Source organism: Chiloscyllium plagiosum, unplaced genomic scaffold (assembly GCF_037043375.1).
Source record: "Chiloscyllium plagiosum isolate Xiang-an unplaced genomic scaffold, Cpla_swu_hap1 HiC_scaffold_17, whole genome shotgun sequence".
Classification (NCBI taxonomy): Eukaryota; Metazoa; Chordata; class Chondrichthyes; order Orectolobiformes; family Hemiscylliidae; genus Chiloscyllium; species Chiloscyllium plagiosum.
The window spans coordinates 37,391,680-37,411,294 of NW_028270155.1; the positions used below are offsets into that span (position 1 = coordinate 37,391,680).

The following is a 19,615-nucleotide window of genomic DNA, read 5'->3' on the forward strand; positions in this document are numbered from 1 at the left end:
GCTTTCTGAAAATACAAATACACCACATCCACTGTTTCTCCTTCATCCATTCTGCTCCTTCATCCATTCTCCTCAAACTCCAGGTTTGTGAAATTATTTATCTTTTGTGAAATTCATGTTTGCTTTGTCTGATCTTGCTGTTATTTTCTAAGTGTGCTGTTTTCGTATCTTTTAGAATAGCATTTTACCTCCTTACTGATGTTAGGCTAACTAGTCCGCGATTCTCTATTTACTTAATTTTATTTTGTTTTTGGAGTCACATTTCCAACTTGTCTGTCTTGACTGTTCGAGAATCTACAGAATTTGGAAGATGATGGCCAATTTATCTGTAATCTCTATGGCCTCCTCCTTTTCATTGTCCTGGGATATAGATTATCAGACCACAAGGATTTATCAGCTTTCAGATCAATTCATTTCTCCGTCTTTTTTTAAACTGAAACCAAGTTCTTTCAGTTCCTCCTTCCCAACAGACATTTGTTTCCCCAGGATTTCTGGCAACTTATTGTTACGGTGAAGATGGAAATAAAATAGTTCAATTGTTCTACCATTTCCTTGTTCTGAATGATCAATTATTCCATTTCAGGCTGTAAGGGACTGACATTCACTAATTTCTTTTTTACTAAATTTATAGAAGCTGTTACAGTCCACTTCTATTGTCCTTTGTAAGTTTACTCTCATACCCAATTTCTCTCCTCCTCCTTTGCTGATTGTAAACTGCTTCCAATGTTCCTTCTGTATGTTTGTACCAGAAAGGAATGTATAATTATTTCAGTGCATGTATTTGCTCCTTTAATATTAAATGTTAACTATTGCCTATCCACTGTCATGCTTTTTAATGGAATTACCCAATCTGTCGCATCCAACTTGCTGGTCATACCTAGCTTCAGACCATGTTATTTTCTTTCCAAGTGAAAAATTCTGTCACATTGTGGTCACTTCTTCCTGGAAAATCTCTCTCAGTAAGGTTATTAATTAACCTCTTCTCATTGCACAAGTCTAAATGTAGGATAGCCTTTTCCCTTCTTGTTTCCTCAATGTTCTGGCCAAAAAACCAACTTGTTCATACTCTAGGAATTCGTCTGGCTTCACGTTACTGCACATGTTTGCCCAGTCTGTATAGAGATTGAAGTCACTGAAAGACAGTATCTACTAATGTTTTCTGCTCTTCATTGCTTCTTAGTTCCACCCAGACTGATGAGGGGGTAGAGGGATGGGTTAGTAAATTTGCGGATGACACTAAGGTCGGGGGAATTGTGCACTGTGCCGAAGTGTGTTGCAGGTTACAGGGGAACATTGATAAGCTGCAAAGCTGGGCTGAGAGGTGTCAAATGGACTTTAATGTGGAAACGTGAGATGATTCACTTTGGAAGGAGCAACAGGAATGCAGAGTACTGTACTAATGGCAAGATTCTTGGCAGTGTAGATGAGTAGAGAGATCATGGTGTTCATGCACATAGATCCCTGAAAGTTGCCACCCAACTTGATAGGGTTGTTAAGAAGGCATATGGTGTATTAGCCTTGAGCGGTCAAGAGATTGAGTTTTGGTGCCATGAGGTCAGGTTGCAGCTGTACAAAACTCTGGTGTGGCTGCACTTGGAGCATTGCCTACAGTTCTGGTCTCCACATAATAGGAAGGATGTGGAAGCGTTGGAAAGGATTCAGAGAAGATTAACTAGGATGTTGCCTGTTATGGAGCAAAGATTGAGAGACTTAAGGCTGTTTTTGCGAGAGAGAAAGTTCAGAGGTGACTTAATTGAGACATATAAGATAATCACAGAGTTAGATAGAATGAATAGTGATAGCCTTTTTCCTTGGATGGTGATGGGTAGCACAAGGGGACATAACTTTTTAAGTTGGGGAGTGATAGATATAGATTAGATTACTTGGTGTGGAAACAGGCCCTTCGGCCCAAAAGGTCCACCCAGATCCATTCCCCTACATTTATTCCTTCACCTAACACTATGGGTAATTTATCATGGCCAATTCTCCACATTTTTGGACGGTGGGAGGAAAGCGGAGCACCCAGAGGAAACCCACGCAGACACTGGGAGAATGTGCAAACTCCACACAGACAGTTGCCTGAGGTGGGAATTGAACCCGGGTCTCTGGCACTGAGAGGCAGCAGTGCTTATATAGGACTGATGTCAGAGGTGGTTTCTTTACTCTGAGTAGTAGAGGCATGGAACACACTACCTGAAACAGTAGTAGACTCTCCAACTGTAAGGGTGAAAATGAAATAGTGTAGGATAGATAGGCTTCTGGTTCCACAGGCCGGCGTAATATCGAGGGCCGAAGGGCCTATACTGCGCTGTTATGTTCTAAGTATTTATTACAGAGTACATTCACACATTAACTACATTACTCTCATTAACCCTGTCTGCTACCTCATCAAAAACCTCAAATTCGTTAAACAGAATTTTCCCTGAATACTTTTACTACTACTTTCACTTACTGTATATTCTCTGAGGCATGGTTCACAAATGACATCTTCAATGTGCATCCTTTCTTTGATGTTCTACGTAGAACATTACAGTGTAATACAGGCTCTTTGGCCCTCTGTGCCGACCTGTGAAACCAATGGGAAGACCATCTAACCTACAATATTCTATTTTCATCCATATATTTATCCAATGATGATTTAAATGCCCTTAAAATTGGTGAGTCCACTATTGCAGACAGGGCATTCATTGCCCTACTACTGCCTGAGTAAAGAAACTACCTCTGGCATTGGTCACACCTCAATTTAAAGTTATGTCCCCTTGTGCTAGCCATCACCATTTCAAGAAAAAAAGTCCACCCTATCTAACTCTCTGATTATCTTATATGTCTCGATTAAGTCACATCTCAGCCCCTTCTAACAAAAACAGCCTCCAGTCCCTCAGCCTTTCCTCATAAGACCTTTCCTCCATACAGGCAACATCCTAGTAAATCTCATCTGAACCCTTTCCAAAACTTCCACATCCTTCCTATTATGTGGTGACCATAAGTGTACGCAGTGCTCAAAGTGCAGTCACACCAGGGTTTTGTACAGATGCAACATGATCGCATGGCTCCGAAACTCCATCCCTTGACTGCTAATGGCTAAAACACTATGCTTTCTTAACAGTCCTATCAAGCAACTTTCAGGGATCTGTGTGCATGAACACCATGATCTCTCTATTCATCTACACATCCAAGAATCTTACCATTAGCATGATACTCTGCATTCCTGTTGCTCCTTCCAAAGTGAATCCAAGTTGTCCACACTAAACTCCAATTGCCACCTCTCAGCCCAGCTCTGCAACTTGTCTATGTCCCTCCATAACCTACAACATCCTTCGTCACTATCCATAACTCCACCAACCTTCGTGTCATCCGCAAATTTACTAACCCATCCTTCTACGCCCTCATCCAGGTAATTTATAAAAATGACAAACAGCAGTGCCCCAAAACAGATCCTTGCGATATGCTACTGGTAACTGAACTCCAGGATGAATATTTCCCATCAGCCACCATCCTCTGTCTTCTTTCAGCTAGCCAAACTGCTACATCCCCCTCAATCCCATACCTCCATATTTTGTGCAATAGCCTACTGTGGGGAACCTTATCAAATGCTTTACTGAAATCCATGTACACCAGATCAACCACTTTACCCTCATCCACCTGTTTGGTCACTTTCTCAAATAACTCAAGGTTTGTGAGGCATGATCTACCCTTCTCAAAACCTTGTTGACTATCCCTAATCAACTGATTCCTTTCTTGATGATGATGATAAATCCAATCTCTCATAACTTTTTCCAACACTTTATCCAAACTGAAGTAAGGCTCACTGGTCTACAATTACCAGAGTTGTCTGTACTCCCCTTCTTGAACAAGGGAACAACGTTTGCTATCCTCCAGTCTTCTGGCACTATTCCTGTGGACAACTACGACATCCAAGTCAAAGCCAAAGGTTCTGCAATCTCCTCCCTGGCTTCCCAGCAAATCAGAGGATAAATCCCATCTGACTTGTCTATTTTCACACTTTCCAGGGTTGCTAACACCACCTCTTTGTGAACCTCCATCCTGTCTAATCTAGTAGCTTGTATTTCGGTTTTCTCCTCGACAATGTTGTCTTTTTCCAGTGTGAATACTGATGAAAATATTCATTTAGTGCTTCCCCTATCTCCTTGGACTCCACACACAATTTCCCACAATTTGATTGGCCCTAACCTTAGTCTAGTCATTCTTTTATTCCTGATATAGCTATAGAAAGCTTTAGGGTTTTCCTTGATCCTTCTTGCCAAGGACTTGTACACTTTTTTTTCCTTCATCTACAGAGCTCTGGATTGTTTGCCCTACCTTACCCTCTTTCAGGATTTTTAATTCCACATGATCACCTTTCTTTAAAGGCACTTCATTTATTCTTTCACCAGCTGGTCTTCGGTTCTACGTTTATCATTTGTAGCTAACATGGACTCCTCCTGTAGTATTACTGCTTCATTGTAGATATGGTTTTTCATACGATGAATGTTTGTTTATTTTCAATCAGCTGTTCTACTCCAGCATTCAGCTAAGGCAGGTTATTCCCTTCAAGGAAATAAGACCAGTTAAACCCTTTCGTTAACTGGAATAGCAAGCATGCAACATTTCAAACACTTTTTTTAATTTAGTAAAATGGCTGAAGGCACTTCAAACATTCTCATGGAACTGTAGATACCAAGCCAGAGAAGGGCATGATCACAAACAAGCAGAGATCTGAAAACACAATGGCTGGCTTTTTTTTCCTTTCACCAGAGGACATGCATTACGTTGTTTGGAGGGGAGTAAAATAATGAAAATAAAAGGTGAGATTTCATGGATTGTTTCCATACTCTGCAAAGTTTTTGATTTTGTGTTGCAGCATATTGCAGCTGGTAATCAAGCAGATGTGGAAGCATTGTTAAGTCAAGGTGAAGCTGACGAAGACAGTGTTCAAAAGATGTGCCATCCCCTCTGTTTCTGTGATAGCTGCGAAAAACTTGTATCAGGGTAAGGTGGTGATTAAATAATTGGAGAAGCTTACTGATATTTGGTCAACATATTATAATGTCTTTTCGAATTAAAAATACAAATATCTCGATGGTATCCTAGTCCAGGTATGATGTTAAGAGATTTGGTGACAATATTTTGATACACCACTTGCTATCTTCCCAATCGTAAAATTAGGATGCCAATTCCTTAATAGTAATCTAATTTGTGTTAACATCAAGAATGTAATGTAAGAATAAAGTTACTTTTTTATATATGAAGCTTGATTGCTTAAGAGCTCATTCCACATTGTTACCTTTCAGTAAGGCTCTCTGGGTGGTGATATTTAATTGGAGTCATTTGCCAGGAAAGTACTCGGGAGTAAATCAAAAACAGCCAATGCTGAAATGCTCAGCAGATCATGTAGCCTTGGCAGACAGATGTTCTAGTGTGGTGACCTTGGTCAGAGCACTGACGAGTCTGGTATGTCTCAACAAAATTCTTCATGGATACATTTAAAAACATAGAATGTAGAGCAGTGCAGGTCCTTCAGCCCATGATGTTGTGCTGCACATTTATCTTAATTTAAGATCAACCAAACCTACACACACCTCAATTTACTGCCATCCGTATGATTTTCCAGCAGTTGCCTCAAATGTCTCTAATGTCTCTGTCTCTGCTACCACCATTGGCAGTGCATTCCACGTCCTCCCTACACACTGCGTAAAGAACCTATCTCTGACCTCTCCTCAATATCTTCCTCCAATTACCTTATAATTATGACCCCTCGTGACAACCATTTCTGCCCTGGAGTGTAAAACCTCTGGATATCAATTCCTATCTATGCCTCTCATTACCTTGTACACCTCCATCAAGTCACTTCTCTCCAATGTGAAAAGCCCTAGCTCACTCAACCTCTCTTCGTAAGACAAGCCCTCGAATCTAGGCAGCGTTCTTGTAAATCTCTTCTGCACCCACTCTAAAGCATCTACATCCTTCCTATACTGAGGTGACCAGAACTGGACACACTATTCCAAATGTGGTCTAACCAGGGTTTTGCAGAGCTGCTCTTAAACTCAATCCCCCTGTGAATGAAAGCCAAAGCTCCATACGTCGTCTTAACAACCCTATCAACTTTGAGGGAACTATGCAAGTGGACCCCAAGATCTCGCAGTTCCTCCAAACTGCCTAGAATCCTGTCTTTAACCCTGTATTCAGCATTCAAATTTGACCTTCCAAAATGAATCACTTCGCATTTATCCAGATTGAACTCCACCTGCCACTTCTCAGTCCAGCTCTGCATCCTGTCAATGTCTTGTTGCCTGCAACAGCCCTCGACACTATTTACAACACCACTGACCTTAGTAAGCAAACTTACTAGCCCACTCTTTCACTCCTTCATCCAAGTCATTTATAAAACCTACAAGGAGCAGAGGCCCTCTAACGTTTCCCTGTGGGACACCACTGGTCACCGACTTCCAGGCGGAATACTTTCTATCCACTACCACTTGCTGTCTTCTTTCAGTCAGCTAATTCTGTGTCCAGACAGGCAAATCTCCCTGTATCCCATACTTCCTGACTTTCTGAATGAGCCTACCCTGGGGAATCTTATCAAATGCCTTATTGAAATCTATTCACCACATCCACTGCTTGACCTTAGTCAACTTGTCTGAATACATCCTCATAGAACTCAATAAGGCTTGAGGTATGACCTGCCCCTCTCAAAGCCATGCTGACTATCTTTAATCAAACTGTTTTTGCAAATAGTCACAAATCCTCAATCTCTTAGAATTCTTTCCAGTACGTTTCATACCACAGATTTACAAGGATGTTGCCAGGGTTGAGCTACAGGGAGAGGCTGAACAAGCTGGGGCTGTTTTCCTGGAGCGTTGGAGGCTGAGGGGTGACTTTATAGAGGTTTACAAAATGGATAGGATAATTAGGCAAAGTTTTTTTTTTCCCTGGGGTCGGGGAGTCTAGAACTAGAGGGCATAGGTTTAGGGTGAGAGGAAAGATTGATATAAAAGAAACCCAAGAGGCAACGTTTTCATGCAGAGGGTGGTACGTGTATGGAATGAGCTGCCAGAGGACGAGGTGGAGGCTGATACAATTGCAACATTTAAAAGGCATTTGGATGGGTATATGAATAGGAAGGGTTTGGAGGGATATGGGCCAGGTGCTGGCAGGTGGGACTAGATTGAGTTGGGATATCTGGTCGGCGTGGACAGGTTGGACCGAAGGGTCTGTTTCCATGCAGTACATCTCTATGGCTCTATGACTGACTGACTGGTCTGTAATTCCCAGGGATTTCCCTGTTCCCTTCCTTGAACAGAGGGACAACATTCACCTCCCTCCAATCATCTGGTACTAATCCTGTGGGGATTAAGGCTGTAAAGGTCAAATTCAAATTCCTTGTTGTGGTCAGGATTTCAGCACATGCAAGAGAGGAGAAAGCACCAGTTTGAATCTAGCCATGACTATACTGTTGAACATAAGTTAGTGGAGATTTATTTACCAATGGACATAATTGAAACCAGACTGTAGATAAGATTCCCCAATTCTTTACAGTATATGAAAGAAAAGAAGCCAGGTGGACCACGCGCAACAGCCAATTCCTCCTCAGTAATGTCTGGGGGCTAGTGCCAAATTTGGGAGAGCTATGTAATGGATTAATCAAGCAACAACATAGTGCAGCTATAGTCATGGAATCACATCTTACTGAGTGTCTCAAAAACACCATTATATTTTGTTCCGTTGGTATGACAGAGCTGTCAGGCTGGCGACATAGTAGTATGGAGTCAGGAAAGGAGTTGTCCTTTGAATCCTTAGCATTGACTGCAGTCAGTTATTCAGCTTCAAGGCATTTCTGCAGGAATTCCTTCTGTAGTGTCCTTTGGCAAACCACCTTCAGCTGCTTCATCAATGATCTTCCCTCCATCACAAGGTCAGAGGTGGGATGTTCACCAATGATTGTGAACATTATGCATTAGTGCATGTTCAAATGCAGAAGATCTGGACAGTATCCAGGCTTTGGCTGACAATTGGCAAAAAACATTCATGCCAGACATCTCCAACAGACTGAATCTAACTATCCTCCTTTTGATGTTCCGTGGCATTACCATCCCTAAATCCCCCACTACTTATACCCTAAGGAGTTATCATTGACCAGAAAATGAACTGGGCTAGCCATTTAAATATTGTGGCCATGTGATCAAGTCAGAGGCTAAGAATCGTGCAGTGAGTAACTCAACTCATGACTCCAAGTCTGTCTACTGTCTACATGGCAAAAGGTCGGATTGGACAAATTTAAAGGTGATTTGAATGAGGTATATAAAATCTTGAAGGGTTTTAACAGGACATACGTGGAAAGGATGTTTAATGTAATGGCAGAATCTAGAACTAGGGTATCACTGTTTTAAAATGAGTTGCCATTTTAAAATATAGAATAAGTACAACTCTTCAAAGTCCTGAGTATTTGGAGCTGTTTCATGGAAAGGTGGTGGAAGCAGAATCCTCGAATGTTTTTGAGGCAGCTGTAGGTAAATTCTTGTTGAGCCGTGGGTAAAAAGGTTATGGGGTAGGTAGGAATGTGGATTTGAGGTTAGTCAGATCAGCCATGACCTTATTGAATAGCAGAGAAGGCTGGAGGAACTAAATGGCCTACTCCTGCTCTTGATTCATATGTTTCTATACTTTCTACTTGCCTAGATGGTTGCAGCTTCATTGATGTTTGGAACCTTGACACCATCCAGGACAATACAACCCATTTGATTGACAGCACTCTCTCCACTACCAAGATGAGGTGGTATCAGTGTGTACCATCTACAAGATACACTGCAGAAATTCACAGTTGATCCTTTGACCCCACTATCCTCTTAAAAGATGAGGGCAGCAGATAAAAGAGGGTGCCATCACCTACAAATTCCTTTCCAAGCCATTCACTATCCTGACTGGATAGTATATCCTCATTCCTTCAGTGTCACAAGGTCAAATTCTGTAACTCCCTCCATAACCACACTGAATGTACTTCAGCCAACTGAACTGCAGTGGTTCAAGACGACAGTGCACCACCACCTTCCCAAAGGAAATTAGATTGGGCAATAAATGCTGGTCAAGCCAGTGCAGTCTGTAGTTCAGCCATGAACTAAAGTAAATAGAATACCCCAAGTTGTCAGGTTCCCTTCTTTATATATGTGACCCTCGGATGTTCACAACAAGGTTAATCCACAAAGTGTCCTCTTCCTTGTGAATACCTTCCTCTTGAACCAAATTGATTTGCTTTTAAAAGAGCCAATATAACCAGGTTTCCCTAGGTTAACAGAAGAGCTTTTTAATTGTTAAATGTGAAAGGAAATAATAATACACCTCACATACAAGCAAATGGGAAATGTACTCAAAAAAACAATGAAAGGCCACCTCTGTGTTCTTTGACAAGAGGCGATAATGGCACATTGATAGTTGCTTAGTTGATTTCAGGTTCTTTGCTAGGACGTTGTTGGTTTACAAGCCCTTGGACGTTGTCACAATGTCATTGCTTCTCCTAGCACACCTCCTTCCATTAACACAGACAGACCTGATTGAACTAGCTTTTAACCCTTAAATCCTTTGAAAGGGGAAGACCCAAAAATCTCTCAGACTGTAGTCTTTTCTACCATCATATTCATAGTTTGAGATAACTTGCATGGAATTACAATTCAGTTGGTAGTGCATTCCACTTTTTGTAACTGCTGTCTGACCTGTTGTGCTTTTCCAGCTTAGAATGTCACACCTGACAATAGATTTTAAGATCTAGTTCTGCAGGTACCCACTTAATTTCACCGGTAGTATTTTGGCTGTATCCCCTTGTTTTAAATTATTATAAAAGAAAACTTAATATGTCTGTGAGTATTTTGGGGTTCCTCTGTCATCATAACATGTTCTATACAGGTTCCTATTGAACTTCTGGTCCCTATGATTTCCATGTGATTATAAGTTATTTGTTGTTCATTTCTGTTTTATTGGGCTGTAAAAAGCATAAAAAAATCACTGACTGAACCAGTTAGGACTCTTCTGCATAGGTAGGAACTTTTGAATTCTCGTTATTTTGAGCTGGACATAAGGCTATTCACCATATTGTATGGTTCCTAGTTTCAATAGGTGCCAACTTGAACTTGTCATTGTATCCTCCTGAATGCACTTGGGTGCAGTAAAGGCTGTTCTGCTCTTAAGGAGGCAGCAACATGTATGTTCATATGTTCTCCTGAGAATGATACCAAGTATTGCTGTGAACTTATATAAGGGAGGCTGGAATCTGGAAGGAGGGTAGGCAAGCAGAGGAACAGTGATGAATTGGATTAGAGATGGGGAGAAAAGGAAAGCTGGCATGATTGCGTTAAGCAAGGGGAAGGGGACATGTTTAAATGGACTAAAATAAAAGAAAGGAAGAAGGGTGAAATGGACAGTTATGGATTGAGCTTGGATTGTCAACAAAAAACAGAACAGGACTAATAGTTAAGAAGGTAAGTCTTTAATGTTCAAAGAATTGTACTGCTCTTAACAAATGCTTGACAGGAAAGCTGCAAAAATGAATTTAAAATTGCTTTAGCAGTAATATTTAATTCTCCTGCAAAGCATTCATTAATTTATCTCTTAGTATGCTCCAGCTAGAATTTGAGGGGGGTGCTGGAACTAGCTGTTTTAACAGAGCTGAAACTGATGTATAATCCAGTCTGCATCCTTTTTCAAGGTGACTATGTACAGATAATGCCAAAGGGTATTTAAAGTCTGTGGAGTATGTCCAACCTGCAATTTTGATTATGTGCATGCAACCTTCTGAGAGATGTCATTATTACATGAGCAAGTTTGTTTTTTTTTCCTGCGTCAGCTAGTTGGCTGATTTGGTTATTTTAAAATACCTGTATGTGTTTGTTTAATTGATTGCAGTGTCTGGTGACTTTTTTTATTTTGTAGACGATTGAATGACCCATCTATTGTCACACCATGCTCTAGAGACGACCGGGGTTATACACCATTGCATGTAGCTGCTTTCTGTGGTAAGCATTGCATTTGTGCAAAGATCAGGTTTCTACATCTAAGTATCTTGAGTCTTTTTAAATCATTACGCTTAGAATTATTCTCTCACTTTAATGCGTAAATTAAAATATGTAGAGAACTGCACAAAGGGCAGCTTGTTAATTTGGTGCTTTTAGAATAGTTCTGATGAAATGTTTTTTTTTTAAATGAATAGTTGACACCAGTATTTTATCCTCCAGGCCAAGCAGCATTAATTGACCTATTGGTTGAAAAAGGAAGTGCAGTTAATGCTACAGACTATCATGGGTCCACCCCACTTCACCTATGCTGTCAGAAAGGGTATCAAAATGTGACTGTAAGTAAATCCAAGTCAAGTTTCAAAGCATTCCTGAAAGCTGATTGACTGTAATCTTTTATTTTAAGTAAAAGAGAACACTTCCCAGTTACTGGAGAATTTTCTAAGTGTTTGACAGGAAAACTAATTGTCTCTGAAACAACTATTTTGGTAATTATGTAATATAGTAGATATGAGGCAAAGTACCATGTTTCCACCAGTGTGCTCAGGATAAAAAGTAGTACTGCAGTGTTTGAATCAGTGTCCATTACCTGCTGACAGAAGAAAGGAATTAACTGCAGATTATTTCTGCTCAAATAATGTCTCATTTTACATGTAACTTAAAAAAAAAATGTATTTTTGATGTCTCACATGCTAGTTTTACTGAATCACTTTAAGTTGCAGACCGATTTTGATACCTTTCTTTTAAATATTTAGTTGCTTCTTCTGGATTACAAGGCTAGCACTGAAGCTCAAGATAATAATGGCAATACTCCACTTCATTTGGCTTGCATGCATGGTCATGAAGATGTAAGTTTTCATACAAGTTGAATTCTGTACAATATGTAGCTTTTTTTAATATAAAGGTGCTGTAAATCTTATTCCAGGAATATAACTTGACCATTTGTTTTATTATACTCCCACACCCACAGTATTCCATAATGTAGCCTCATCTCTTAGTCTGTCCACATTGCATTCCCACTGGTCTCCTTCCTCTTAACGGACTCTCCAAGGTGTCCCATGTTTGCTTCTGTAACTCCTCATCTAGTTTTTGACCTTGCAATGAGCTTTCTGTAGCTAAATGCTTAACAATATCGATAATAGCAAGCTTGGATTTATCTAATACTTTTAATATAGCAAAGCATCCTACATTGCACCAGTGACATCACTTCTAAAGTGCTTCGTTCATTGTAAAGTGCTTTTAGATATCTTAAGACTCTAAAAGGTGGTACGTAAATGAACACCATTTATTTTCCTTTAGTCTCAATGCATTTCACATAGGTGAAATAAAGTAATGGACACTAAGCCAGAAGCTAGCTGGCTAAATGCGCTGTCAAAATAGATTTTAACGAAGATCTTAGAGGAGCAGAGTAAGCTGGTACGAGGAGGAATTTAAGGAGGAAATTCAGATGTTGGGCCCATACTCCAAAGGTACAACTACCAATGGAGGAACAAAGGAAAATAGGAAACTTGTTTGGGTGGGAAATGATAGGCTTGGAGGGCTTTATAGAAATGGCATTGGCTTAGGATGCGATTTGACCTTCTGAGTGTCTTGAGTAAATTTCTACTACATTGTTGATTGTGGTATGTTTAAAAAGTGTCACCTCAATTTGCTTCACATCAGCATCAGGCTAGCCCCTGTATCTCCCATTCTGTCCTCTTGTCTCTTTGGTCCAGCAACTGGTGCCACTGGCTGAGTTCTGTTTGAATTATCCCAGATCTAAGTTTAGCTACTGATCAAAAGCAGGAATTATAGCTGATAGCATTTAGTCCTCTATTGGCATCTCCTTTCTATTCTGTTAGCAGAGATCAGAGAACCCAATGCATATTTCCAGGAATATGAAAATTTGCCAGCTTGTGCTTTCCATGGTATTTTAACGTGCAGGTTTAGAATGGCCAGAGTACTCACCGAGTGAATGGTGGAGAAGAGCACAGTAACGAAAATCAAATTCAGCAAACTAAATATGTCCCCTTGCTGGTTTCCTAAGCCATGATGCTGTTGGTCTATTGGGTCTTAGATACATATGTAACAGCACAGGGATACAGAGCTGCTAATGACTATCCAGTCTAATAGTTGAATAATAACAGAAATTGCTGGAAAAATGCAGTAGGTCTGGCAACATCTGTGCAGAGAAAGCAGAGTCAATGTGTCGGGTCCACTGACTGACCTTCAGAATTGATTGCAGCTGGGAAAAGGTTGTTATGTATGCATTAGCTGGAAGAACAGCATCTCACTTTCTGCTTGGGGACTGTGCAGCCTTCAGGACTCCTTACTGAGTTCAGCCTGAGCACTGTTTCCCATGTCCTTCCCCCAACCCCCACACACCAGAACTTGTCACAAGTTTGTGGCTGCTGCCACAAACAACCCATTGTCAGCTACCCAGCGACCAGTAGTCCCTATTAGCAGCCATTCATTCTCTGAAGCTGACTGTTACCCATTCTTTTATCTGCCCAAATGTTTTTCTCTCTCTCTCTGGGTTCCATCTCCACCTATCATTGCTACTCTCATCCCAACACCCCACTCCCCTCCCCCCAATCTTCAGCACACATACAAACCTTTTCCTAGTTACAATAACAGTGAACAGGACATAGTTTGTAAAAGTGATTTGAAATACTATTTGAGCAATGTGTCTTTTAGGCGAAAGTGGGTACTGCAGATGCTGAAGATTTAGAGTGGTGCTGGAAAAGCACAGGTCAGGCAGCATTCGAGAAACAGCAAAATCAACATTTCGGGCAAAAACCCTTCTTCAGGATACTTTTGTCCATGTATTTTTTTGCCATTAGTCAAAAGGTTTACTCACAAATAAAGAAGATAAATGACTTGCAATTATATGGAAGGATATTCCAAGCCAAGCCATTTTACAACCTATTAAATGCATGTGAAGTTTAGCCATTGTTGTAATGCAGGAAATATGTCAGTACGATTGTACACAGCAAGCTTTCACAATCAGCAAATGAATACAAGGCCAAATCATCATTTTCGTGTTGGTACTTTCACTTGTTTCACTTTGAAGAGCTAACACCTGAAATTGGAAAATATTTAGCCTCTTCAGCATAGTGTTATCTCTTAACTAAATTTTGATTTCTTAAAAAAAGACTCCTCGCAGCTGTTTTTCAGGATGTGCTAATCAATAAACAGTTCATAACCTATAATGTAATGATGAATTTATCAATATAGCTTTCTAATGGTAAGGGAACATAATTGAAACTCTGGAAAGTTTACTGTAATTATTACAGGAGAAAGTGAGGACTGCAGATGCTGGAGATCAGAGCTGAAAATGTGTTACTGGAAAAGCGCAGCAGGTCAGGCAGCATCCAAGGAGGAGGAGAAGGGCTCATGCCCGAAATGTCGATTTTCCTGCTCCTTGTAATTATTACAGACTTCTTTAAAATTTCCTTTTGGAGGTGACCTTCCAAAACTATTCACATAGAATAAGAATTAGAATTGAAGATGTGAATATACACTGTTTGCTCTTTCCATGAAACTAAATTGTTTATTTTTGTTCTTTTGTAGTGTGTCAAAGCACTGGTGTATTACCATTTAAATACCTGCAAATTAAACATGACAAATGACAAAGGTGATACACCTCTCCACATTGCTGCACGATGGGGTTATGATGGCATCATTCAAGTGTTGCTGGAGAATGGTGCTAGTAATGAAATTCCGAACAAAATGAAAGAAACACCTTTGCAATGTGCACTCAATTCTAAGGTGATATAGGCTAAACTTCATATTGACCTATGTGTTGATGTTTAACAATACATATTGTAAGATCACATTGTTTATGTTAAACATTTAGAAAAAGAAGCAGGCATTGCTGTAGATAATGAATAAAAAGAAGCTGAATTTTACGTAGGATTCAATCTTGAAAAATAGGTTGCTGTACGTAACTATCCACATTCACAATAATATTAGTAATCATGTGGTTAAAATTGAATTAGAAGGCACAAGTATGCAGTCAGCACTTCTGAAGTTCCATAATCACAAAGCTTTGCTGCTGGAAAGGAAATAATCCTGTATTCAAATTGTATTTCAGATTGACCTATGTATTGATGTTTAACAATACATATTGACATTGACATTTCTCTTTTGCCGTTAATTTAATCTTTCGCCGTTAATTACATCTTTCTTCCCAAAATGAAGGAAGGGATGGAACAGTTTGTGTATTGCCCATGTAAGCATTTGAGAACCACATTTTTTTAAAGTAACTTAAATGCTTCAACAGATTAAATGCTTCAACTTTTTATCAGGCACCAGATTATCTCTCAGCAGTTTATTAGTTGAGCGCTATTTACAAAAATAACTGCCAAGTGTGTAAATAAGAAAAAAACATTCTATCTAAAGCTGTATGTGAATTCTCTTCACAAAGCAGCAAAATAATTTTAATTTTATCTTTAGTTATCATTGAGTAAAATCTCTTCATAAAATGAGATATGATGGTCATTATTTGTTTGTCAAATCTTTAAAGTTGAACCTTTTAATATTAAATAGTACTATGTCCTAGGCAGTAACTACCTTATGGAGAGAAAAAGATCAAAACTTTGTGCTCTTTGCAGTTCGCAATCTAAAAATCTTCACAATTTCAATCTTGTGCTAAAAGAAAGCCAGTCAGGAGTAATTTCATTAAATGTCTTGTTATCTTTACTAAAAATAGAAGATATGGTAGCAACAAGAATAGAAGTTGCTGGAAAAGCTCAGTATTTCTGCAGCATCCTCAGAACAGTCACCAGACCTGAAACGTTTACTCTGATTTCTCTTCACAGATGCTGCCAGACCTGCTGAACTTTTCCAACAGCTTCTGTTTTTGTTTCTGATTTGTAACATCTGCAGTTCTTTCGGTTTTTATGGGGACAATTTTGCAAGAAAGCTCACTTGACCATCTGATGTCGCAGTTTAGGCGAGATTATAAGCATGAGTCAAGAAAAGTCCAGAAATTCAAAAATGAAAATTGTCAAAATTAGGAAGAGTAAAAACAAGGTGAATGGTTAGGAGGAACATCACAATATGTTGTGTTGCTGATTCATGTTAACCTTTTGACTTGTGCAGTAAAAGTTTAAAGAAATTTTCATTTTGAACCTAAGCATTTGTATCTACAGACTGAATGAAATAATTTTGTCAGTTGATATTGAAACTTTGTTAAAGAAAAATATTGGTCTCTGCTCTTAGATATTAGATTTGCTGGAAATTACCTATTTTGACCATGACCGGCGACAAAGCATGCCAGAGGTAACTACTAATGTGAAGTTGTCTGTCTAATGTGCTGCTTTTCTTTAAATGTAAAAACAGTCGAGTATACAGGTATTTTGTTAGAATGTTAAATGCACTTACATATTTTGTTGTCTTTCAATATCATGTTGTGTACCTTTTTTTTCTCAAAGCCTTCAGATTTTAGTATTAAACTTTTAGTAATTTACTAGTATTGATTTTACTTGTCCTAACTTAACTATTGTTTTCTGTAGTCGAATGGTAGATCCACTCAGCCTTCCACTGATGCTGGTAGTCAGAAATCATTTCTGTCAACGGTCTCCACTGTATCAGTTGAAATGAAGCCTGAAGAAGATAAAGTCAAATACAAAGAGGTGAAAGATGTTTTATCTTGCCCTATTGTAGATCATTTATCCACGCATTCTTATATCTTCTGCCTCTAAATTTAAAGATTTGACTAAACAAATTGCACTGCTTTGTTTTAGCAGCAATTAGACCATGTTAATTCGATTTTTCTACATATTTGCAAAGATCCCAATTTGATGTGGGAATGTTCCACACTGCTAGATAAAAAAATTATTTCACTGCTCCAACATGTAATCAGTTTGTATACTGCAGAATAACATTTAAATTGGCATACGTATCATCAGTGATCTACCAAATTGATGCCTCAACTGAAAAATATTTTTCAGCCAGTGGTTTTGCCACATTTTTAACTTTGACTTTCTAAGTTTGTTTTACTGCTAAAATCAAAATTCTTTGATGTCATTTCTTGTCTTCCTTGCATTTGACTTCTGCATAACTTATACAAAATTTAAAGCTTTTAAAAATGTTGTTGTGGTTCTATTTGCCGAGCTGGAAGTTTTTGTTGCAAACGTTTCGTCCCCTGGCTAGGCGACATCATCAGTGCTTGGGAGCCTCCTGCGAAGCGCTTCTTTGATGTTTCCTCCGGTGTTTATAGTGGTCTGTCCCTGCCGCTTCCGGTTGTCAGTTTCAGCTATCCGCTGTAGTGGTTGGTATATTGGGTCCAGGTCGATGTGTTTTAAAATGTCATTTTAAAGTTATAAATATACAGTACGTTACCTACATTGCATTAGGTAGATTAATGAGTGAGTATCTAAGCTCTGTACTGGAGCCATTACAATTTTTAAAATTAATTTTACCTATAAATTCACTTTCTTAACCAAAGAGGCAGATCAGTGATGCAAATTTTTACAACGTGCTTTATTATCTTGTTATCTCTAGCCACAAGGCTGGTTGCTCCCAGGTATCACATTAAAGGTGGAGCAGGTGCAGACTCAGAATAATCTTACTGTTTAGAATTTAAAAAAAAAATACATAGGATATGCATGTCATTGACTCAAGAAGCGTCTACTGCTCATCCCTAATAGCCCTGGATGAGTTTGTAATGAGCTATTAACTTATCAACAATGTCTAGTAATGGCATTTATAAGAATAAGTGAATGTTTTAATGATAAGACTGATAATAAATGTAAAATTATTTAGCTTCCAAGTAAATTACAGAAGTTTTTATTATCGGATTTCTGCTGGACAATACAAACACAAATGTTTCAAGGGTTAATCTTTGTTTTATTTATATTGTCACACAAAAACTTTGCTAATATGGTATTTGAAAGCAAAGCTGTCATGTCAAGCCTGCACACAGTTACAAAGTGGATTTTAAAAAAATCTTGACTCTAATTTCAACATCTTTATAATTCCTGCTGATCCGAGGATAGAAGTGCTACAAAGCATTGCAGTAAAGCAGATAATCCTTTCTCTTCCATTCCTCTTTTAAAAAAAGGAGCTTAGCTGTTGCAATTTTATTGCAGGTGGAAAAATTATTGCGTGCTGTCGCTGATGGAGATGTAGAAATGGTAAGTACAGTCAGTCAAAACTGGACCTATTTAAATTACTTGAAGGGATAGATATGTGGTTTCTTTGATTTTTAATTGTCTTTAATCTTGGCAAATTGCCAAGTAAATACTGACACTTGAATCATAGGTTTTGTGATTTTATGTATGCTTTTCATTTGTTTTTCATTTTATGAATAGACCTTGCATTCATATGTACAAGGTAAACTGTATTTGATTGGATACAAACATCATCATCTATACTTTTAAGGAACTGATGTAAAATATAGTTTGGAAAATATTTGAAGACCTATCTGATTTTAAAATTTTATACTGTTTTAAAATAGATTTTTGATTTTACACCATAAAGTTTTAATGTACGGGCTCGAATAATATAAAGGAAAACAGACTTGAAGTGTTTTGCTTTATTTTTATTTGGTTTGCATTCTAATTCTCAAGATCTGAAGCAATGTTTTTTAGGATTATAATGAAGTGGACGTTTTAGAAACATTTCAATCAGAATATGAAACTCTGGGTATTTTAGAGGAACTGTCTTGTTAATTGTGATAATGTACGGCACTGGCATATAGTTGGTGTGTTGTTGTGCAAGCACATAGCCATCGAGGTGTACAACACAGAAACAGACCCTTCGGTCCAACTTGTCCATGTAGAACAGATATCCCAACCCAATCTAGTCCCACCTGGCCCATATCCTTCCAAACCCTTCCTATTCATATACATATTCATATTCATATTCATTCATATTCCCATCCAAATGCCTCTTAAATGTTGCAATTGTACCAGCCTCCACCACTTCCTCTGGCAGCTCATTCCATACATGTACCACCCTCTGCGTGAAAAGGTTGCCCCTTAGGTCTCTTTTATATCTTTTCCCCCCCCCTCACCCTAAACCTATGTCCTCTAGTTCTGGACTCCCCCCACCCTAGGGAAAAGACTTTGTCTATTTATCCTATCCATGCCCCTCATAAACTTCAATAAGGTCACACCTCAGCCACTGACGCTCCAGGGAAAACAGCCTCAGCTTATTCAACCTCTCCCTATAGCTCAAATCCTTCAACCCTGGCAACATCCTTAAATCCTTTCTGAGCCCCTTCAAGTTTCACAACATTCTTTCGATTGGAAGGAGACCAGAATTGCACGCAATATTCCAACAGTGGCCGAACCAATGTCCTGCACAGCTGCAACATGACTTCCCAAATCTTGTACTCCCTACTCTGACCAATAAAGGAAAGCATTCTTATCGCTGCCTTCACTAACCTATCTACCTGTGATTCTACTTTCAAGGAGCTATGAACCTGCACTCCAAGGTCTCTTTTTTTTTTCAGCAACACTCGCTAGGACCTTGTTATTAAGTGTATAAGTCCTGCTAAGATTTGCTTTCCAAAAATGCAGCACCTCGCATTTATATAAATTGTACTCCATCTGCAACTTTGTAGCCCATTGGCCCATCTGATCAAGATCCTGTTGTAATCTGAGGTAAACCATCTTCGCAGTCCACTA

The 19,615-nt window shown here is 39.0% G+C and overlaps 1 protein-coding gene across 5 annotated transcripts in view; it reads left to right on the top strand.

Moving 5' to 3' along the window:
* The window catches only part of ankrd27 (ankyrin repeat domain 27 (VPS9 domain)), a 94,466-nt gene that overhangs the window by 42,242 nt on the left and 32,609 nt on the right, over positions 1-19,615 (top strand). For all 5 annotated transcript variants that reach the window (XM_087995843.1, XM_087995844.1, XM_087995845.1 and 2 more), the window contains exons 14-21: positions 4,862-4,989; positions 10,918-11,000; positions 11,220-11,335; positions 11,753-11,845; positions 14,550-14,747; positions 16,203-16,262; positions 16,496-16,615; positions 18,074-18,118. In XM_087995843.1, the coding sequence (XP_087851969.1) occupies positions 4,862-4,989; positions 10,918-11,000; positions 11,220-11,335; positions 11,753-11,845; positions 14,550-14,747; positions 16,203-16,262; positions 16,496-16,615; positions 18,074-18,118 (843 nt within the window). The remainder of the gene's footprint in view (positions 1-4,861; positions 4,990-10,917; positions 11,001-11,219; positions 11,336-11,752; positions 11,846-14,549; positions 14,748-16,202; positions 16,263-16,495; positions 16,616-18,073; positions 18,119-19,615) is intronic.